This window comes from Cupressus sempervirens, chromosome 11, assembly GCF_028749045.1.
Source record: "Cupressus sempervirens isolate cs-2001-9-10 chromosome 11, ASM2874904v1, whole genome shotgun sequence".
NCBI classification, from domain to species: Eukaryota; Viridiplantae; Streptophyta; class Pinopsida; order Cupressales; family Cupressaceae; genus Cupressus; species Cupressus sempervirens.
The window spans coordinates 756,417,986-756,442,454 of NC_143128.1; the positions used below are offsets into that span (position 1 = coordinate 756,417,986).

General features: G+C 32.3%; 2 protein-coding genes across 2 annotated transcripts; both read right to left on the reverse strand.

Annotated features, from left to right (window-relative positions):
- Positions 1–4,857: 4,857 nt before the first annotated feature.
- LOC149531805 (uncharacterized) lies at positions 4,858–6,135 on the reverse strand. Its single transcript, XM_089808400.1, has 2 exons — positions 6,120–6,135; positions 4,858–6,011 (listed from the first exon to the last, which is right to left on the reverse strand). Exons 1-2 carry the CDS (start codon positions 6,133–6,135, stop codon positions 4,858–4,860), a joined length of 1,170 nt encoding a protein of 389 aa, XP_089664526.1.
- Positions 6,136–21,721: 15,586 nt separating this feature from the next.
- On the reverse strand, positions 21,722–22,285 carry LOC149531806 (uncharacterized). The gene has a single exon (XM_089808401.1). The coding sequence runs from the start codon at positions 22,283–22,285 to the stop codon at positions 21,722–21,724; it is 564 nt and encodes a 187-aa protein (XP_089664527.1).
- Between the last annotated feature and the right edge of the window lie 2,184 nt (positions 22,286–24,469).

Here is a 24,469-nt window from a genome sequence, read left to right on the forward strand (position 1 = left end):
TTTTCAAAAATCTCTTTTGACCGATATTCTTAGGGAAGGTTGTAGAGCCAAATTTAGATCAGGACCTCTTCCACAATTCCATCTTTTTGATTGAAATTTGGGGTCTAATATTTAAAGTAAAATCCAATACCATTTATCATATACAAACCTTTATAGAGGATCCTTTCCTTTTCTTGAGAAGATCCCACCGTAATGAGGAAGAAGGAATTGGGAAAAGTTTCGTTCCCACATCTTTAGACCTAGTTTCTATTTTTTTTGTATGCGAGCTTGCATGGTCCTCTACATTTCAAGTAGAAGACTCTTTTGTGCAACATTTGTGTAGCCATATCAATCCTTTCTTGCTACCATAATCTAAATTTTTTGCCCTGACTGTACTCAGTTGATCCTATGCTCTACCCTCTCCTCCACCGTTGTTGATCCCTTGGCCATCTACTTTGATCCTCTTACCTTATGGCCTACTCCCTTAGCCAGTTTTTCTTCTCTTTGGGCCACTTTCTTTTGTCTCCTTTGCACACACCATAATAATTTTTTTTCTTATTCAAAGAAGGGATTATTCACATGTATTTCAGAATGAAAATAAAAATTTTGTGCCATTGCCTTCTTATAAAGGTTCATGACCTTACAATTAATTAAATTCATTTTAATCATATTTATCATATTAATTTAACTAATAATTATAAAGTTTAAGCTATGATTAAGTTTTTGTATTAAATCATATCTTTAAATCATTAAACATTACTTATCATTGATCATAAATTTCATTTCAAATATATCCATTCATTTACCATTACTCATTATACATTGCATGTCAAATATATCTAATCCATTTGTTTCATACATTGTATATTAAATATACCTAAAATAAATTGACCCATAAGTTATCATTAATGCATAATCATATTTGAAATATCACAAAACATAATGCATATATCATATACATTACAAACATCCTTCATCACAAATGTTAGTAACATCATCAAAAGTGTATCATCATAAATGCATAACACATCAAGAATCACAATACATGACATATATGGCCATTTCAATCATCATCTTATATATAATTATAAAATATAAATTCCATCATGAAAGTCCATATAGAGACCATGTACACTCCATCAAAATTATCATATAGAGTATGACATCATAGTGTTAGTTTTATTTTTTTAATAGTGTATGAAGGCTAGAGAAATCTAGACCAGGGACAAGGATGCCTCCAAAAAGTCAAACAAGAGTGAAATTCTTTTTATAAAATTCAAATAGTAATTAAAACCTTGAGTACCATGTTGATTACATCTCAGTAATCACCACAATCTTCTCAACTACACTAAGGCATTTGAGTCAATCCCAACATCTAAGAAGAAAATGAGAAATTTCCATGATGCAATGCAAAAAGTATCTATAAAAAAAATCAACCATTTCCTTCAACTATATGGAACCAAATGTTATAATTCTAGTCCCTTTCATCCCACTATGATGGTGTGTTTTCTACCATGGAGATCCATAGAATGGGACACGTTACCTAGTAAATATATGGAGGAGGCATTGACAAAATACAATTTATTTTCTCACTTCTCTCTTGGACATATTTCAATTTGATCCTTACCTCAACAAGTCTTATTACATTTTGTTGGTTTATAGGAGAAAGGCCTTATTTATACTATGAAATGTTACACACTATAGTCTAGTGGAATATAAATATAACATGTTATTACATTCTTGGAAAATTTTTAACTGAAACATTTTAATTCTTTACCATGTATTACCCATTCTAGTTTTGCCTTTCATCATTCAAATTATTCCCACAGCTGTCATGTACTAGCTTGCACTTTGTTTTGGACTAAATCTATCTTTTAGGAATTTTAAGTTAGAATCTCTTTGTATAAACACCCTAATATAACATATTCCTTTTTCCTTGCATGAGTAATAGACATAGATTAGAGAAATTACATTCTTGATATCCTTGTTATCTATTTCTTATAGGAAATTATAATTTTACATTTAAATTCTAGTAAAAATGAAAAACCCTACTCTAAATGGTATATCATTTATTACTCTTTGGACAAAATTAAGTGTATTATCAAAGAAAACATTACACCTAACTATTTTGTTGAGATCACATTTCCCTTCCTTGCCAGAGTTCCTAGCCTATGTTTGTAAAATATCAAGAAATGGTAGTAACAGAAACACTTTCCTCTACCCATTGCATTGGCTCCATCTACTATCACATGCTATATTTAAGGTTCTAATTTTAGCACTTTAAGACTCAATGACTTTAGAGTTCCAAATAAGTTTGAGAATTGTGGGTAGTAAATAAATTTTTTAAGTGGCATAATAATGTTTCTATTTGAGATCATACAATGAAGTTATCAAGATACTCATGTTGAAAACTATAACTCCTTAACATCTCTAATTCCTTACATGGTATCACCAAGTAGTGATTATCCACCAATCCTTGTGCTTCTTGCTACAAGTGCCTCCCTCAACATGTTTCTTTGTATTATATACCTTCATGCCTCATGAACTCTTTTTTTCTTTGTGCATCATACTATTGATGAGGAGCTGTAATGTATGATTGGCTTCTATGTTTTCTTGCATTCTCTTATCTTAATCATGGATCGTAACTCATATAATCCTAAACATTGATGCTAGAAAAACATATATAATCAAATCCTGAAATAAAAACTTTCCTTTCCTCTTAATTCTATTGATGAAGGTGAAAGTATTGAAGTATTACATTATTTAAATTAGGTTTAGGTTATAAGAAACAAAACAAAATAATTATCATGTAAGTATAGGGAAGTTATATTAACATCATATAACCTATATAGCTAGCAATTGCACCTTAGTGTGTAATGGGTATACTTTAAAGTTATTGAAAAGCATTTGGCTATTTACCTCTTTGTTCATAAACCCCTCTCTCTCTCTCTCTCTCACACACACACACACACACACACACACACACATCTTCTCAATTGATCATAATCTCTATCTTTATCTTATTCTTCTCCCTCCATTTATAAACATATATCTCTCTATCCATCTATCACTCTTAGTCACCTTCTTTTTGTACATCTCCATATTTCTTTCCCCCCTTCTCTCTCTATCTCTCTCTATCACAATATATCTCCCCTTTATGAACCCCCCTATCTTTATCTTTATATCTATCCCTTTCTTACTTTCTATCTTTGATATACTTATATCTTTCATCCGCACTCCCCCTCTAGCTCTATATTTCCCCTCTCCATATTACTCTTCATTATTTTTTATTAAAATGATTAATATTTAAAAGAAATATCTCACTCACACATAGTGTCTCCCTCCAAATTTTTAAATATTCATGAAGAATATGTTATAGATATTAATATAATATTTTTTTAATGTTACATGATTTTAATATTGATTAAAACCTTTCTTATGACAAGAGAAATTCTATTTAAACAAATTAAATACAAGCATTCATAATTTAAAAAAGTCTATACAAAAAATTAAAAAATATTGAAGAAAAATAAATTTAGATAAATGTTTTAAATTTTTGAAGGGCATATTTCAACTTCTGTTAAGTGTAACATACAAAAGTTTTGCAGAAGGTACAATGAATTCGAAAATTTCATTTTTGACAAATGGCATTGTTCAGGGGACAATATTTTCTTCAAATAATAATTATATACAAACTTTGAATTCCCTCAATCATGACCTCAAAATTTCAATCAAAGCGACCAGAATGAAGTCCCCACTTGTAATATATATTACGAGTTGGATGTATCAATTGCCATTTCCTAGACTAGTTCATACGCTCTTCAAATTTTATTCAGATCGGCCAATGGAAGAGAGATTAAAAATGGATATGATTTCTAAATATATAAAATGCAATGATTAGCTTGTATTTATAAGATAGAGAAATGGGCGGTCGGGGACATTGCAAGGAAGAAGTGAAATGCTATGGTCAAAAGATTAGGAAAATTGATCTGGGCCATTGATTGATAAATTAGCTCGACCTCTTTCAAATAGGAGAATGTCTACAGTGTAATTATCAATTTAAAATAAGACTTCTTTGGCTAATTATAAAAGATAAAAAAAAGTCAAATATGATTAATTTGTGAAATTTTCTCAAAAAAATTGTTGTTTTCAATCACAAAATATACAAATAATGAAGATCAAATCTTAAAAATTTCAAAAAAATTCATTGTGTTTTTTATTTTTTGAAATTTAGTCACTAGTGCAATTTGTAATGAGGATAGCCGCATCCATATTGCTCAACATCCTTAGCAGTAGCAAAATAATGAGTGATTCTCTCTTCTTCTTCATTGATTTCCTTTGAAATTTTTTAGAATAAATGCATTAGGATTTGCATTCGGATCACCTAAAAATAAATAAACTTCACAAACCAAGAGATAAGCGGGATGATAGTTACTGTTATAGCACTAATCTATATCTATAAAGGTAACCATGACATTTATTTCTCACTAAATAATAAATGTCAAATTAATTTTAGTAAAATTCAAATACTTAATACATTTTTTAAGGGTCTATTTCCTTTTCTTATTTTATTTTAGTGCTAACACTTTTGCTATCAATATAGGTTTGATATTCTTTACTCTTCCTCTTCTAATGCCAAGAAAGTCACACCTAACAATATGAACCCATAACAAAGTCACTTCAAAGCTAATCTAGCTAAACAAAATCAATAAACCATCTTGCATAGAATCTTACTCATTTCATTCAATCCATTTCCTCGCAAGATAATATCAACTTTTAGAGCATTCTTCAGTCTGAAATACTCTTATTGCCTACATTTCTTTCTTTTTAAGACTGAACTAGAAATAATTTGGACAATATTCCTTTTCCTAACAATCACTATGGGCCAAACATCTGCAGCTGAATAGAGGCATCCCGGAGAATCATATAACCTCCATTATACATCTCCAAATGATTGGACAAAGCCGCCTTATCGATGTCCTCCTGGTGACAAGATTTGCAGACAAAGTAAAGAACGGCGTGAGTGAGCAGCCATACGAGATTAACAACACACTGCAACACGACCACTACCACAACAACTCCCACGCTCATCCCCTTCTCTCCCTTTCCATGCAATGAAAAGCCCTGAACACCACCAATAACGCCCATAAGCAGCGCATACAAAACATAAAGTGTCAACGCCGTATCTCTCTTTCCTCTCATAAGGCGTTTGCTCTTCTTCAAGGCGTCCAATCCCTGCCTATCCTCCACAACACACACCACGCTGGCAATTTCCCACACCATGATGATGTACACGTGGAAGAACAGAGCAACGATGACAATAACAACGACCCCAACGAACAGGGTCCCCTCTTTCAGCCCAATCACTCCGTATATCAACAACCAGAAGAGCAAGGAGCCCACTAGGGCCATATTGTATAGAAACATAACAAGGAAAAACCAGAGAAAAGTGACAGCGAGGCGCTTCCACACTTTGGGTACGATTCTCATGACCTTTGTGTAAGAGAATTCTTTCCCCGCGTAAATGGATGCCACCGTGTACACCACTGCTGACCTGGACAACAACGAGAATGCAAAAACTAGGGCTCCATACACCGTCGTGAATAGAACAAACTCCGCAATCTGTGTGTGAGAGCCGTGGCGGACGCTTTCTGTGGCAGAGCTGCCCGGCTGTATGCCAAACGATACATTGCTCTTCATTATGTTTTTGAGGAGTGGGGCTGAATATAAAGTGTGCCCATGGATTAGAAAGGAGAGAGGAAGCAATAATGTCAGGGCGATGGCTCCCAAGAGTTTTCTCTCTCGTCGCATGATTTTCCACGCCTCTCCCACAATTCCAAAGGCGTCCAGGAAATGCAATTCTTCCTCTTCTCTATCCATCGTCCAAAACAGAATATTTGCTGACAGAAAATGGTTATGGGATTTGGTAGTCCTTTGAAAGAGTTGATTTTCGGAGGCGTCGATCATGTGCAGGTAATATAAATAGTGTTGCAGAGAAGCCGGTGAAGCTTTTACGGGAAGAATCAACGAGACTGTGTCAAATAGGGGGCTCAGTTAAGATTTATGGCGTCGTAGACTTGGTAAAGCATTTGACTGAGAAATAGATTATAGGGGAGCCTCCTGGTCTTAATACGCTAGACCTGGATTTTCTTCCATAAATTGTTTCTTTAAAGCTTTCTAGAAAACAATGCGATAAGGAAAAAGCCAGCTCCTTTCATTCTTCAAAGTCATACAATAAATTAACTATATTGTAATAGGTAGAGGGTTATTAAAATACGATTGAGATGGTTTCTCCTGAATGAGGCTTCGCTGTATTTCATTTTAATTTTGTGGGCATTGATTACGGAGTTTGACCTTGTAAATATCCCCCCATTTTTTAATTTTTTAAAGAAGACTTACATAATTTATATTGATATAATCATTTGAAGTCTATTTAAGACTATTTTATACTGTATATGGTTGGACTGGTTCTCATTATTAGACATCATTAATTATTGATTCTAATTACTTTTCAATCAATATTCATTTTTCTAATAATTACCATGGGCCAAATATGTATATTGCTTGAAATAAAATGATTCTATAATCATTTATCATGTTTGTGCTAAGTGGGACATTATGTTTCCATTGTTCTCAAACTCATTTACATGATTTCTCCAATACCACATATGAGAGGAAAATTCAGTGTATTTCATATCTTAAAAATTAAACATATAATTAAATTAAGGTACTTATTAAGTGGTAAGAGTTATCACAAGACAGTTGTAATTGTGCACAAATGTATAATGCCAATATCCTCTTTAAATCTTACACAAGAAAAAAATAATGATCACCTAAATGAATACATATTTGAGAAGATATTCTCTTACAAAGTCAAATCCTTAATTAAGTAGAAACATCATTAGTTGCTTCATGATCCTTATAAAGGTGTACTCATAAGCAAAATCCTTGATCTCATAGTCCCTAACTCTAAGATATAGACACTAAATTATGCTTGGAAGAAATAATCCTTCAAATAGTCTCTTTACTCATGGAAGGATGATAATTAATAATCACAATTTTGTGAACTCCCTCGACAATCATTTATAGTCAGTCTCTTCTCCAAATCCCAAACATGTCTCCAAATCATGACTTTCACAATTCATGTATTCTTAAGAATTGGACCACCCTTAAACATCACACACTAAGGAAGAAATTAAGCTTGGAAAAATAAGTCAACTTTTGACTATTTAACACTTTTAGCCAAGAATCAAGCCTTAGTGTATGACTTTTAAGATGCTTGTAAAAATTGTCAATAATAATAAAGAAGGATAAATAAAGCGTGGATGAAAAGTAAAAATACAAATAACCATCTCAAAGCCAAAAGATAGCTATAGATGGTCAAAAATCATCCATCATCGAGTGCCTCCAACCTCCAAAAATGAAGAATATGAGGACAAAATTATGATTAAAAAATAATGAGAAACATTAATGGATTAATGATTATTTCATGATTTGATGTATCCTTGAACTCAATCCAAGAAAAATTGCATACATCTAATTCACTTTTTGAGATTCCCTTTAAGAAGATCATGACCCCATGTTTTACAATGGTTTATTGTGTATCCCATTTCCTTTGAGAAGAAACATGTGTTGTTTCATTTATTTTTACCTTAATGTTTATTTTGTATCTTCCTTAATCTTCTCATCTTCTTCTACAAGAGCTTAAATCATATCCTTTAGATTTTGGTAAGTGATTTAACTAGTGTAAAATTAACACTATTTTATTTTAAAGGAAAGTTCTTTAATGGGGTAGCTCTAGCATCATATGATCTACTAAAACCTTAATCTATACTAGATGCCTAATGAGATAACATGAATTTTGTATATGGTTGGAAATATTTATTCCATCTTCCACTTCGTACCTACACCATTAAATATATAGAAAGGCAAATTTTCTTCCACATTTTTTTCTGCAAATAATTTGTTCAAATTATTCTAAATAGGTATATATACTCCATATATTTCTATGTGAAGGAGTTTATAGTTTGAAATAAAAAATACTATTAATAGCTTTGTCCTTATCATCTCTAATATTCCAATCCAACAAGTTACTTACATTTGTAAGTGGTTTTTCCTTTCCACCCACTATTCTCTATAAATTTGTAATCATGACTGGCATTTATATTTTTATTCTCCAGGCATTAATATTCAAACTAGACTATTTATCAAAGAGAACTTCTATTGTAGAAAATCCAAATGAAAATACATATTATTTCTCCAATTGAGCAATCACATGAAACCTGCTTGACATAATTTTCTTAGAAATCCAAGAAAAAGGTTAAAGATTATATTACCAAGTATCTTTGTTTCTCTATATATTTTGAACTATATAATTTACGCTCCACATAGAAAAGAGAGAAATGTTTTGGAAATAATGACTTCAATGCTTCAATATCATGGTATTCTTGTTTAACTATTTTCAAATGCTTTTCATTTTTGCATTCAAGTTTATAGTTAATTAATATAAATCATTGGATTGATATTTCATTAAAATAATATTAAAAAGAAATCTACACTATAGATTAGCATGTCTCATTAGCTCTATATATAATCTAATGTCAAATCCCTTTTGTCATTTTTCTACCAATATATTTCATAGAAATAAATTATATTTTCTAGTGTCTAAAATCTAACAAGAGCCATGTTAGAACACAAGTTCTAACTAATAAGAAAAATAGAACAAATTGATAGAAAATTAGTAACACACTATATACTATGTTAATTTATTATTTAATTTAAATAGCTTTAACATTGAGTGTATTTGTAACATTCTAGATTTCTTTAGTCAATGGGATTGTTTGCACAAAGGCATGAAGACACAGATGATTAGCTCTTGGACTCTTCCACATTTTTGCTGGGGAATATGGAAAGAGAGAAATAATCAAATCTTCAAAGAAAGAGAAACTCCTACCTTTGTTCTTGAAAATAAAATAAATAGTGCTATGAGAGAAAACTATGCTATTAGAAAGTGGGGAAATCTTGAAGAAGGAGGTAAAAGTATGGAAAGGAAAAAGGGCAGGGTGGCAAAAAGATAGGAGGCTAAGTGGCTTTCTCCCCCTGAAGAATGGCATAAAGCCAACTTCGATAGCACGGCCAAAGGGAACCTTGGCCCTATTGGCTGTGGGGGAATAATTAGAAATTGTCATGGGGTTGGTGAAGTAGCCTTTCCCTATCCTTTAGGGACTCAGACGAATCACTACGTGGAGGCCAGTGTGGCTCTCCATGCTGTGAAGCTAGCTCTTGCTATTGGAATTGAAAATCTTTGATTGGAGGGAGACTCTTTTAATATAATCAAATTTTTAAAAGGGTGCTCTCGTCCTTCTTGAACCATTGCTAACATGGTGGAGTAAATCTGATCTAATTTAGGAAAATTCAAAAGGGTCCATGTTAGTTATGTGTATAGGGAGGAAAATTCTATTACGGACTAGTTTACGAATGAGGCAGTAATCAAAAATATGGCAACAATGTGGCATAGTGGACATAACTTTTTGGTGACCATGAAAGACATTTTAAATCTGGAACAAATCCAAGGGAGTATGAAGGTAATCTTGAGTTAATAACTAAAAGATATGCAAGACAGCATGAAAAACAAGGTTTTTATGCGAATCATGGGAAGGTAATGAGATACCATCATTTCGTGTACTTCTGGTACGTTCTATGGGTCTCATTTTCACCTTCCATTAAAAATGTTATAGGCAAAAAGGACAATGTGAATTGAAAAGCTCAGAAAGTAGAAGATTGCAAAGGGGTGGAGAACTGGAGTAGGGCTTTCTTATAGGAAATTGAGATGGTTGGTGAGAGGAGCAGGAAGGAGCTAGTCGGGGGGGGGTAGAAAAATGGAGAAAGAGAACTAAGGTGTAAGGACCCTCTTGTTAAATGTATTCTAGGATATTTGAATGAATCTGAAGTAATGTTTTATGTTGTGAAGGTCCTAATGAAATTAAGAGTAGTTGATACATCCATGTTTTAAATACTCAGTGATTCGAGAACTTCTACATTAACTCAACTATTGAAACATTGAAATTTCACTAATGATGCTATGAGGCATTTTCACCTAATGATAAGGGTGTTGATTTTGGTATCTTGATGATAAAGTTTTATGCTTCAGATAGTTCTGTATTCTTTACTTGGTGTTGTTATGATGATTAGGCATATGCATGCCTAACGATGATTATTCTGGTACTTTAATATGAATTAACGAATAAGTTATGTTATGTTATTCGGATGATTAAATATGGGTAGAAATGAATTAAATAGTTGATTTTATGAAAGATTAATGTAACTATCCAGATAGGTTTTTAATATATATGCATATGATTTTCTTGAGCTACTAATGTGTGCAATGAGTGTGTAGGATATTTTAGCCAAAAAAAATCAATGGAGAATCAAAACTGAACCCTATGTATCAATTGTGGAAACCAGGGTTAAATATGATGAAAGATGCAAACCTCGTTGTTAGTATTTTATTTGTTTCATGGTTTGGGTGAATGTATCATTCTATATTTAGTAAATATTAATGCTTTGTAATAGTTTTTTTATAGTGTCACTTGACGCTTGTGAATTGTGTATGCATTCCAGCATGATAGTTAAAGGGAACTGAGTAACCCAAAGATTTAAGCTAGATTTGGTTAGTTAACTTTTTGTTAATCAGTTAGTTTTGAGTTTAATTACTACTAATTAAGATTAGCGAGTTATCTACATTTTGAAGGTTGTTAGTAAATGCTGAAATATTCTTAGCTTTTGATAGCTCTCTAATTAATCCTAAAAGCCTAAAATCATTAAATCTAAGTACCTAAGGGGTATGGGTATGGGTTGGGGACATTTTCCACCATCTGAGCCCCTTTGGTTGACTTTTATGGTTACTCAAAAAAACCATTTTGGCTTGAGTATGAAAATTGATTGCTTCCTTCTTGGGTTGGTAGCCTTGACTCCACCTTGAGGTTCACCTAATGTCTAGTTGAGTCAGGATGATATTTAGAGGCATCTTTGAGAAGTTTTGGTGGTTACCCAATCTCTAGTTTTAGAGAGAAGTTTTGGGGAAGTTTGAAGGAAGGAAGAAAGAGCTCATCTTAAACTGGTTCATGTTACCATAACCTTATTGTGGAGGTAGGAGTTATTCATCCCTTTTTTTCATGTTGTTCATGCTTGGTTCATGCTTTTGCTATTGTTTTTTTCATTGATATGCTTGTATGTAAGTTGGGTATGGTTGGAAGGGATTGAAACATGTTTTCTTGAATGCTTTTCCTTCATGTTTTGCTTGAATTTTGAAGGGATCCTTGTGGGTTGTTTTGGCATTACTCACCCTTGGATAGGGAAGAAGTGGCCATGTATGGGGGAAGGACCTTAGTTGGACCTCAATAGTGTAGAATCTCTTCTCATGGTGAGAAAAGGGAAAGAGGGTAGGGTGTTATGGGCCCCTACTTGTCATCACATACCATGTTTTGAAATTTTGAATTCTTGAAGAAGAGAAGGAATCAAAATCCTTGTTGTATTGGCCTCGAAAGGGCATTTGTAGAAGAATGGAAGTTGAGTTTTGGCCCCGAAAGGGCTATGTTATGGTATGGTGATCGATGTCTCCTATTGGAAAAATCCACCTCCCCTGTAGTTTGGTTCAATGTTGAACCTATTGTGCAAAATCGGGATGGGGATGCTTTCTTGAATTGTTCTTCTTATTATGTTGTTTTACCTCTGGGTCAATTCTCATTTACTCCATGATTCCTTTGATGCATTGAAGATATTGTAAAGGATCTTTTGTGAAGGACCTAGAAGAGAATTCATTGAATTATACCATAATGTAAAAATGTTTTTAAATTTTGATGTATTGGAAAGGATGTGGGGTTTTCTTATTGGTTCTTTCTCGATGGAGCCTTGAACCAAGTTCATTAATAGAAAAAAAAAAAGGGATTGAGTAATGTTCTTGGATATGAGTTTTATAAATTTTTCTTCAGTTTTGCATATGCTGTTTAAAATCAGATGTGATGATGTTCACTCTTCCTTAGGCATTCTTATGTTTTGAAATTTTAATCATAAGATCAATATTAATTCGGTGATATGAAGAAAGGATGGAATGATCGATTTTAAGTATATTTTGTGTGAATGTTTGATAAGAGAATAAGTGAAAATTAAATCAAAATCTTAGTGTTTGGATAACCTACTTTGGATGCGATTAATTGTGTTTAGACTTGTCAAAAAATCACTAGTTTTGTATATGAGTTGAGGTACATGCCTCTTACCTCTCAAGTTGTCCTTAGAATTGTTGAGATTTGATTTAAATATTATCATTGGAAAGTTGAAAACTAAAACCTTGTAACTTTGGCTATTTAGAGCTTTCCCCAAAAAAAAAATTCAAAAAAATATCCACCTACAGGATGCTGGAATATCTATTGGGAAATTTAGACTTTTTTTTTGATAGAGTATATTTCTTTTGGATACTCTTATTATCCTTGATTTACCTTTTAAAGAATATATTAATTGCACAAGAAATAATAAAAGAGAAAAATTGTATATATATCAAAAAAAAAAGGAGACAAAATAATAATAAATATGCATGACACTCTTATCACTCTACCTTTGACTCAACACTAAACTTTACCATTTATTACCCCACCCTTGCATGTTCCTAGGGGCAGGTCTATTTGACTATGATGATAGTCAAGTCAGGAAATTGGGATTGGAAAATATTTTAGTGGAGCAAGTTGCAAGTTTGTGTATAATGTAAAATTTACCTTTTTGCTTCCACCTTAATTCCTTTATCCCTCCTTGTCTCCTCTTGATGTGCTCCTCTCTTTGGGTTGCATTACCTTCATCTTGGACTGTGTGGGGAAAGTCAAGAGCCTACCATGTCAGTGACATGACATAGTATAAGGACTTTATGTTGAGTATTGTTTTGATGTTGACCAAGTTTGTCAAAGAAAATCCTCATTTAATTCACCCTCCTTGCAGCTAGCGTACCTCTCTAATTTTGTAATGAGTAGGTGGCTTGGGAATGTGCAGGGCCTAGGAAGAAGGGTGGGAGGGGCCAAGTGGCTAGGGTGGTTAGGATTTCTAAGTTAGATTTAGGATAAGTTAGAGTATAGGTTAGCATGTTTGTTTGTTAGTTTAATTGTTATATATGTTATTTAGTTTAGTTGTATGTTATTTTGTGAAAAAAGTTTTAATTTAAAAGTAGTTTAGTTTAGTTGCTTTATATATTATTAATGTTAGTTAATAGGTTAGTATGCTTACATATATAAAGTTTTAAATTTAGTTAGTTTTCTTTTATTAATTTAAGATTAGTAGTAAATAAAGTGTTAGTTTAAGTTATTGGTTATAATTTAGTTATAGGAGATCAATTAGTTTTAATTTGAAAGTATAGATTTAAGTTTAGTATAATTTGGATGGTGTTAGAATATTAGTTTGAGGGATCATTTATATTGTTACTATGTCTTGGTATATTTTAGTTAATGTGGTCTTATGATTAGATTTTATTTGGAAAAGTTAACATCAGTATTGGTTTAATATGTTGTCAAAAATGAGTTAGTTATTCTATTTAGTCCATTTAAAAAGATAATAATAATAATAATTTAGATTTATTTTGTCAAGTGGTTATATTGTGTTTTAAATCGAAAGATTGTGTTATTTTGTTTTAAATTATTTTGAGATTAATAGTGGTATCCAGATTAGTTAAATTTATAAATTGTTTAATACGTAGGTTTAAGTTATGATTGGTAATTTATTTAATTTTAAAATAATAAGACTATTAGATTAAACTCAGAGTGTTCGATAGACAATGAAGCTTGAATTAGAATGCTTAATGTAGACAATATTTGTGTTAAAATATGATAGATGTTAGATAATGTAATTATTTCAAAATAAAGTTGAAATTTGTTTACTTAATTATATTAAGCTTAAAGTTAAAAGTTTTAATGTAATGTTAAGTAGTATGTTCGTCGTAAATTAAATTAAGTAGTCTGTTTGGAGGATTGCTATTTAGTTGTTTATTTTATTTTATTTTAGCTTTAATGCTATTATTAGGAATTATTCTATTTGATATATATATATATATATATATATATATATATATATATATATATATATATATATATATATATATATATATATATATATATATATATATATATATATATATATATATATATATATATATGATAGAATTGAAACAAAATTGTTATTTGAATAAGGTTTAAATAAAGTTTATTTAATCATATGACATTACTACAGTTAGTAAGTTCTTTTAATCAACGTTTCAAAAAATTAGATTTATGTCTTTTAAAAGGTCATTCAAATCAATTCATTCTAGGAGTTAAATGATATTTTTCTTAATTGAAAGTTTTAATGATTAATGTTAACAATTTTTTTTTTAAAGTAGTTGAAAATTATGTTTGCTAGGAGTTCGGTGCACTTTTGTTTTGTGAGTATATTATTTTAAAAGTATATAAAAGTAACAATCTGATAAATCTTTTAATATTGAAATTGGATTGGTTAAGTTAGTTAATCGATTAAATGATGAAAGTCAAATTGGACAATCTATTCTTACTCATAGATTATAAACTTAAATGAAAATGTCAATACACTATTAGGGGAACATGTTGTTATCTTAACTATTTTAAAACTTATCAAACTTGGTGAACTTAATTATTAAAAAATAAATTAAAAAATTGTTGGTGTGTTTTTGCCCTGTATTTTGGGCATAACATAAGGTCTGGAACAAATTGGAGAAGGGCAAAATTATATGGTACATTGAAAAACTCCATGGTCATGATAAGGAGGTTACCAAAATCATGGTGAACTCCTGGAAAGATGGATGGGTCAAAATTGATGGGGTTTCACACCAAGTGAGCATGGAAACCATTGCCCTAGTCATGGAGATCCTTGAGGAGGGGATAAATTTTTTTAGGGACAAGAAGATGTTGGAAAATGTAGTGAAAGATTTCATAAAGGATGAGGAAGAGAGGAGGAGGTTAGTGAAGGTTGAGACCTACTACAAAATGGGTTCAATAAAAAATCTATGGAGGTATGTTTTAAGGGCAGTCATCAAATTCATTTCTCTGGACACTAGATTCAACAGAGTCAGAACAAACCATTTCATTTTGCTCAACCATTTTTGACATGAAATTAAAATTTCTTTTCCTTTCTATTTTTTTACATCATTGAGAAGGAACATTATAGGTTACAAATATCTCAAGACCCAAACTAGGGGCAAATCCTCAGGCCACTCTGGGGTTGCTTCAAAGGACACTAGGATCTCAAATTTTTTGTCTGACTCAGAGGAAATCCAAAGCCTCAGTTCAGAGGAAGAAGATAATATCCCCTCGATGGGTAAGAAGCCAAAGGGGGGTAAAAATTTTCACCCTCCACTAGTAATGTTTCAAGCAGGTAGAGCCCTAGAGGCTTAATGCCCAAGCCTATGGCACAAGGGGAGCAAGAGTACAATGACAATGAGGAGGATATGGAGTTGGAAGATGAGAAGAAGGGGGAGGATGATTTAATCCTACCTAGTAATCCCAAGAAGAGGAAAGATTAGGAGGATATGCCTCTGGAAAGGAGATGTGATGAGACCCCTGAGAACCCTGGCCCCCCCTTCCCTCCCTTCACCCTAGGGGATGAAAAAGGAGATCTTGCTGGAAGACAGTGGTGAGGAGGTAACAAAAGAAAGGAGCAGGTCCTGAAGGAACTTCAATACTAAAACTGTGAAGATGGGGATTTTTAGAGAGACAATGAATCCTTAGATCCTCGAAGTCAAGGAGGGAAAAGTTCATTTTGAGGACCTCATTGACTTGGTTTTGGTTGTTATCTTAGACCATGCAAGGGAGCTAGGGCTCAACTTGCTTAATAATGCCAAAAATAGTATGATAGAAAAATTCCACTTAATTAAATGGTTGTTCCATGAGATTGAAGAGCTTAAGGATAAAAAGGGCCAAACAGAAGGCCAAATGAAGAGTAGTGACCAGGGTATTATAGCGGACTAGGAGGACAGTCTTTCTAAGGTCAAGAAAATGGTGCAAAGGATGGAGATTTGAAACCAAAATCTTTCCAACTAGGTGATTGCCACTCTGAACAAACTCAATGAGAACACCAATAGCCCGGATGAGTTGCTAAAATTTGTAGGCATTGGTGGGGAAAAGGATGAAAGGTTAAACGATGAATCCAAGCTAACCAAGGGAGAAATGAATGAGACCAAGGGCCTAGTGGAACATTCTAATGATCTAAACCAAGAGCATGAGACCATGGAGATCTAGAGGGCTTATGAAGTAGTTGAAATGATGCAGGAACTTGATAGGCAGACTAAGTAGTAAGGGTTTTATTTTATATTTTGTCCTTTTTTCTATTGGGTCTATTGGCTTTTTCTTTTTGGCTATTGGCCTATTTTTTGTTATGGCCTCATGTAGGTAGAATTATTGGGTCTGGGCTTTATTTAGTATTATGTTGTCCACTTTTTTGTAAAAACTTTTGGGTTTCAAGATCCCTATAAAACCTATTTTTTTGAATCAAAGACATTAAGTGTATTTGTTTGTGTGTGTGTGTGTGTGTGTGTGTGTGTGTGTGTGTGTGTGTGTGTGTGTGTGTGTGTGTGTGTGTGTGTGTAAGTATATGTATATACATATATGTAAATGTATATACATATGTAGATATATGTATATGTGTGTGTGTGTGTGTGTGTGTGTGTGTGTGTGTGTGTGTGTGTGTGTGTGACTTGCATATTTATCATTATGAATAGGATAAAAATGAATGCATACGATAATGGATGAAGTCCTCTAATGGTATTATGAAAAGCCAAACTTATAATCAATTTATAAGTTAAACTAACTATATGTGAAAACAAACTTATAACTAATTTAGAAATCAATATTACTTTTATTACAATGAAGAAGATTCAATTGTAACTGATAGTTGTAATGCCAATAGTTATATAACTATATTTACTATATATAGAAATAAACTTAAGAAAATAACATAATTATATCATTTATTTAAAGTTTTAATTTAAAGTATATATAATTAAATAATATGTAAACTATAATATCCATGTCTATAATTATTATTTTATTTTAAATACATTATGTTTTTGTTTGCTAGTAAATTTATGTATTTTTCACATAACAAGAAAACTAAAACACCAATTATTTATAGATTAATAGTAATAAATTTCATACAAAATATTAAGAAATTATTTTTTAGAAATTTAGAATTCTTAAAAGCTTAAATTAAACTATACATAATTGTTGATCAAATATTTAGAATAAAGACATCTTTTTTTTATAGCTTTTTAGAATGAAATTTTTTATATTTTAAGGATATGCCCACTTAAAAATAATAATTATACATGAATAAATTTTAGAACATCAAAAAAATTAATAGATCTATTTAAAACTTAAACAATTAGAAATCCTAGTAAGTTTCACAAGTTAGATAGAATGTACATAAATGGTAAATCATAGAAGAAATAGTGCACCCATAAACAACTAGAAAATCAAGCAAATCGTGAAAAAGAAAACTTCAATCAAAAATTAATTTAAATAATAAGTTTATATGAAGCATAGAAAATTAATAAATTCATATGAAGCATGATAATTTCAAGACAAAACCTTCATTCATGAACCTCTACAAGCCTAACTTCTGAAGCTTCAGAATTCTAGTACTGAGAATCCATTCTCAAGCTTTGCCTTAAATTGTAGTGGAGTGACATCCTCAAGCCACCCTTTTAGCACCTTATTTTTTTGTGAATAGGTGTTTTCATGTTCTTTCATAGATGAATATGCATATAAAATGGAGAGAAAATGAGAAAATTCATAAAATTTAGGATTTTTTGATGCTAAAGATTTTGAATATTAATCTATAAAAGGATGAAGCTTTTACAAATTTTTATGGATTTGTTGATTATGTGGTTAACCAAATAGGGATGTAAAAACATTCAATAAATTTTGATGTCTTACTTGCAGGTTAACAAAAATCTCAGATCTGAAGTATGAGCTTGATAACTATTTGTTGTAAGTTTGTCACTTTATTCATATGTGCATCTCAAGAGCCAAAGTGAATTCCATCTACATATTAAATCTTTGAACATTGAACCAAAAAGAAACTTTATTGGGCATGAACAAATTCAAACAAAAATTGAAAAAATAGGGATGCTAACAACAAAAAATGATACAAATTTTAGTTAAAATGATTAGAAGAACACATAAAAGAGCTCTAAAAAAATCTACAATAATTTTACAATACCTGCAAAACAATGCTTGTAAAACCATCCATGAAAATTGTATTAAAAAAAATCTCCTAAAATAGAATTTGCCAAAAATATTAATGCCCACTCATAACATAAAAAAAAATTACCTCTTCAGTTGGGCACTATTTCCTGCACATGCATGGTAGTATAGATTAGAGAAAAGATTATGTGGATTGTATGAAAAGAAACATCTATTCTAAATGTCATTTAGAAGTTTCTAGTTAGGAGAAGTTTCTAGATTTTTTTGTAAAATAATAACATTGACAACAAGTTTCCAAAAAGACTTATTAAAAAGCTTTACATGTGTAAATTTTGAATTTCTGATTGAAAAAATTAATAAAAACCCATTCAAAAATCTAATGAGCCAATTAAAAAAATGAATATTCATTATTAAATTGAAAATTAAAATAAAATATCAAACAAGCATAAGAAATGATAGGAAATATTTTACATTGCAATATTCTTGAGGCAAATTAATGTCAATGCATTCAACTAAAAACATTAGTCTAGGCAGAACTAATAATACCTCCTAATAGGTCATCTTCCACACCTTCTCAGTGCTATCTAATATTAGCATTGTGGTTGTTAATGAAATTGCAAAGGACATCCTAAGAATATTCACTCATCATCTTTAGCTATAGAGCCACAATATGAGAGTCCATTCTTATAAGATAGAGAGTACATGTATATCAACATACACATCTTGTTGGTTAGTTCTTGCCCTATTCTATCTCTTTCTTTTCTCGACCACAAAAATTATCACGGGAAAAAGAAACATACATAAATTTAATATGCATAGAAGAAATGGCATGAATAAGCATAATATAGTAATAAATAATCCCAACATACATATTTAATCATGCCTACCCAAAATCTAGAAAACAGACTAGCACCCAAATCCAAAGCTTACAACTCAAAATAATTAGACTATTAGGGATCAAAACTCTTTAAAAACCTAATTAATCTCTTATCTGTAACCTCTTAGAAAAAAGTTATGGCGTTTGAGAATATGTAACATTAATACCACAATGCTCAGAAGCCACAAAGAAATGAATATTGGTGAAAATAATATAAAAAAATTGGCCATAGTCCTACATGCACATAACACATGGAGAGACATGTTTATTTCAATAAGTCACCACCAACATGACATGTCTATATAAAGCTCTTATGCAACTAATCCACAAAATACAACTACCACATGTTAAACGATTCCTAGTACATGTACTTTTCAACATATGTCCAAATGTTGCTAGATAAATTTTCCTAATTTTTAAGTAGGACGAATACTATATGAAGAACTTATGTAGGAGTCATATGCTAAATGGATATTTGATTTTTGTAAAAACAAATATTAAACACAAGATGGAAATATTCATTGATGCTTTGGTTGAGCATCTTGTGTGCATCTCAAAGTTTTAGGTGCATGGTGTGACATATAAAATATTTTTTATATGCATTATCACATATCTATTCTTGAGCAGGAAACTTTGAGGCTAAGTACATGTAAAGATCACAAGTTTTAGTGGAAGAGGTGTGTCCAAATTTGGCTATCCTATCATCCAATGCAAAGATACTAAGATAGGGATTTATTCTCTTGCGCACATGCATAGATGCATTGACACAAATTCATATGATTTATTTCATGCTATGATTGAAAGTGATAAAGAAAAAGTAAATATAGTGGGCGCCTTATTTTATGGTATGATGTGCATTTAGATGTGGAGAAGGTTGAGTCATGATAATCACTGATGACTTCATCATGTAACTTCAAATGATAATTTAATATGGTTATTGACAATAACACTAACAATTCTATTGTTTTGGAAATCTATGTAGTTATATGTTTATTAATATTATTAGAAATATTAGACTATCTTTTTGCTTCCATTTTTGTGCTAGATTCTACCACCTTTTATTTTATTTTTGTTGTGCATAGGATTTCAAATCTTCACTTGTTTAAGGATTTTGTTGTGCCTTCATCTATATTTGATATATGTAAAGTATTTTCTTAAGTTAAAAAAATTTATGCCCTTGTTTCTAGTATTGTGTGGGAAGAGTTAGTAATCTTATCATAGTTATCATTCCCAGTTCCCTTCTATAGTGAGAATCAATTCCTATAAAAATTATCAATGATTTGAAAAAATGGTATATGGAAGTAGCTAATGTGCCTTTATCCATTTTGGGCCTTTCTAATAGCTCTTTGAATAATCAACTAGATAGACCTGGTTTTCTCTTAGTTGGGGGTCATGTGCCCTATTGTATTGGAAAGTTGAAGGATTGTGATATTAGATATATCTCCCCTTCTATGGTAGACTTAGGTCCCTTCATGCAACATTAACCTTTTTTTAGCTTGTTTGAACCTCGTCATACCTAGGAGATTTGGTAGTTCTTTATTCACCTTTACATATGTCATAACTAGAAGATTAAAATTTAAAAAAAATTAGATAATTAATCTTTGGGTCATTCCCTTACTATTAGATTATTAAGCATCATTTTTAGTTATTTCTATCTAATTTTTAGTAGCTTCATTTTGTTGGCTACTTGATGGGTCCTTTCATTGTGTTGTATTTTGGATTGTAAATAAAAACATTTTTTTTATTGTAATGGTTTCTAGGGTCCTTTAAAAACTTATTTTAGCTCGAGTTTGTGTTATAAGGTGATATAATAAGTTAATGGTTAAGAATAATTATTTTCACTGGTTCTTTACTCTAAAGCTCTCCTTGTGTGAGTCTTAATAGTTTTACAACTCATCAAACTTTCCCAATTTTACTTCAAGGTTGTTTTTACTATAATAGATCTAGATTCCTTTAGTGCTTTCCTAATGAAAACATCTCACTCTTTTTAAAAGAATTGTAATTGTACTAGACTTGTGTGCCATTTATTAATAAAACTAAACCAACATTAAAAGATAACAACAAAAGATAAACTTAAAAAAAAGAGAAAAATAAAGATTATTTTAATCTATTCTATTACATTAGCTCAAATGCTTTATCTTGGACAGTTAGATATATATTTCTTTTATCTATAAGATAATATAAGAAACTTCATATTTTGAAACTATTACTCAATTGGAAACATTCTTATTCTCTATAATAGCCTCTACATGCCATGACATCTCAAGCTATTTAAGAACACTATTGAGAAACACAAGTCTCTATAATAGATTCAGGTCTATCATGTACTTATGTAATGAAAATATTTTGTTCCTTTTGAAATAATTCTAATTATAATTAAAGAAATAACAAGTTCTACAACTTAAACATAAAGCAATATTAAAATATTAAAAGTTTAATTTAACTTTCATTTAATTCAATCTTACCATATACAATCTATATATTATCTATGACCTTTTCTTATAAGATACAATTTAGGATACTCCCTATTTTGAAAACATCCCTCAAACTAAAGTATCAAGTTCCTTAGCCCTAGAGTTTTATGTGAAACTGGTCTAAGCAATAACTTAAAAAATCTCTCTTATTTCTCCGAACATCCTCTATGGGCTAGACATCTCAAACTGCATAAGGGCACCATCGAGAAGCAGATAGCCTCCTTATACATCTCCAAATGTTTAGACAGAGTCAACTTATCTATGTCCTCATGCTGGGAGGATTTGCAGACAAAGTAAAGAACGGCCTGTGTGAGCAGCCACACCAAATCAACAACACACTGCAACACCACCACCGCGGCAATAACTCCCACGCTCATCCCCTGCTCCCTCTCTCCATACATTGAATAGCTCTGAAAACCACTAATAACGACCACAAGCAGCGCATACAAAACATACAACGTCAACGCCGTATCCCTCTTTCCTCTCATAACTTGTTTGCTCTTGTTCAAGGCGTCCAATCCCTGTCTATCCTCCACAACACATACCACGCTGGCAAGTTCCCACACCGTGGCTATGTACACGTGGAAGAATAGAGCAACAATGACAATAACAACGACCCCAAAGAGGGTCCACGTCTTAAGTCCAACCACTCTAAATAATAAAAACCAGCAAAACAGCCCCCCCGCTAGGGCCAAATTGTATAGAAACATAACGAGGAAAACTCAGAGAAAAGTGACAGCGAGACGCTTCCATACTTTGGGCACGATGCTCATAACCTTTGTGTAACACAATTCTTTCCCCGCGTAGATGCATGCCACGGTGTACACCACTGCTGACCTGGACAACAACGAGAATGCAAAAACTAGGGTTGCATACAGCGTTGTCAGCACTAGAAACTCCTCAATCTGTGTGTGCAAGCTGTGGCGGACGTTTTCTGCTGCAGGGCTGCCGGCTTCTATGCCGAGTAAGACGTTGCTCATCATTATTTTGTTGAGGAGGGGGGCTGAGAATAAAGTGTGGCCATGGATTACAAGGGAGAGAGGAAGCAGTAATGTCAAGGCGATGGCTCCCAGGAGCTTCGCCTCACGTCGTACAATTTTCAGTGCCTCTCCAACGATTCCAAAGGTATCCAGGAAATGGAATTCTTCCCCTTCTCCATCCATCACTAGAAAACTTGGAAATTTTGTAACTGAGAAATTTGGTTCTACTCTGAAAGCATAATGTGGAGGTCATTTAAATAGTGTTAGGGAGCAGGTGAAGGTCATGCCTGAAGAAAGAATCAAATTGATTGTGTCAATTGCAGAAATTAAAAAATCACCATCAGTGACTGGAATTTATTTATTTATTTTGATAGAGGTTTCAGATGTGGGATGAAGTCAGTGAGTTGTCTATCAGTTAAGGTAACTTTTTAGAAATCTGTTACAGGCCCACTCTTGCTTGAAACCTCTTCAACATAGAGTCAAGGATTGACGGGTATTCACTCTGTCAAAATGATGGATAAGACATGATCTTTGATAGACTCTTTATGAACCATTCAACTTCACCAATAAACCCAATATCACTTAATTGTAACTCTTAACAATCACTAGATCTACATTAATTTCTCTTAATCTTATATTTATGACCCGGTAAACTGGCGAGGAGTGAGGCCTACTCTTCATACGTCAGACCTTTCGTGTCTGTTATAGGTATATTACTTATTTCTAGGGTTTCTAGAAAATAAGGACACACATTTTTCGCTTTTTTTATAGGCAGCCAGACTAATTACATGGAAATATGTAGGGTTTGAAAAAGATCTTTTTATTAAATGGAATTATGCTACGTCAATGTTCATTTAACTTTAAATTTTGGGCAGCATTGCGGGTTTTTGTTGGGCCCATTTGCTGTTACACCAAAAAAAATTGGCAAGCCAATTTGCAATGAAAGACTTAGGGGTGGCCAAAAAGATTCTTGGCATGACAATCACAAGGGATAGGAAAAAGAGGGAAATCACTTTGTCTCAAAAATAATACATTGACACAGTTGTTGACAGATTTGGCATGGCTGAATCAAAAGTAACTCCTATTCCTCTTGCTGGTCACTTTCGATTAAGTTCTGAATTATGTCCTCAAACACAAGAAGAAAAAGAATTTATAGAGAAAATTACATACAAATCAGCCATTGGTAGTATTATGTATGCTATGGTTTCTACTCGCCCTGACATTGCTCATGCGGTGGGAGTTGTGAGCAGGTTCATGAGCAATCCCGAAAAAGCTCATTGGGAAGCCGTCAAATGGATACTAAGGTATCTAAAAGGCACTTCAGATTATGTTTTATGTTTTGGTGGAAACAAAATTCAGCTACAAGGTTACACTGATTCTGATCTTGCTGGAGACTTGGATAAACGAAGGTCTACCACTGGTTACACCTTCACATTTGCTGGAGCTGCGATCAGCTGGGCATCACGGTTGCAACATTCCATTGCTCTTTCTTCAGCTGAAGCTGAATACTTAGCTCTTTTTCGAGGGTGCAAGGGAAATGATTTGGCTTCAGCGGTTACTTCGTGACTTGAAAGTTCGTCAAAATGAATATAATCTATTTTGTGACAGCCGTAGTGCGATCTTCATGGCACATAATCAGTCATCCCAACGTCGCTCCAAGCATGTTGATGCACATGCTCACTTTGTTCGTCATGCAGTCGAAGAGGGCAAGCTGAATGTTGTCAAGATTGACACCAAAACCAATCCGGCTGATATATTCACGAAGGTTGTTGCCAAAGAGAAGTTCGAATGTGCTAGAACTTCTCTTGGGCTTGTGAAGAAAAGATAGATCATTTTTTGAGCAGGGTATTGGGTGATCCGTTGCAGCATTGGTTGTCCTTCAGGTGGGAGTTTGTTGATATTGTGAAGGCCAAC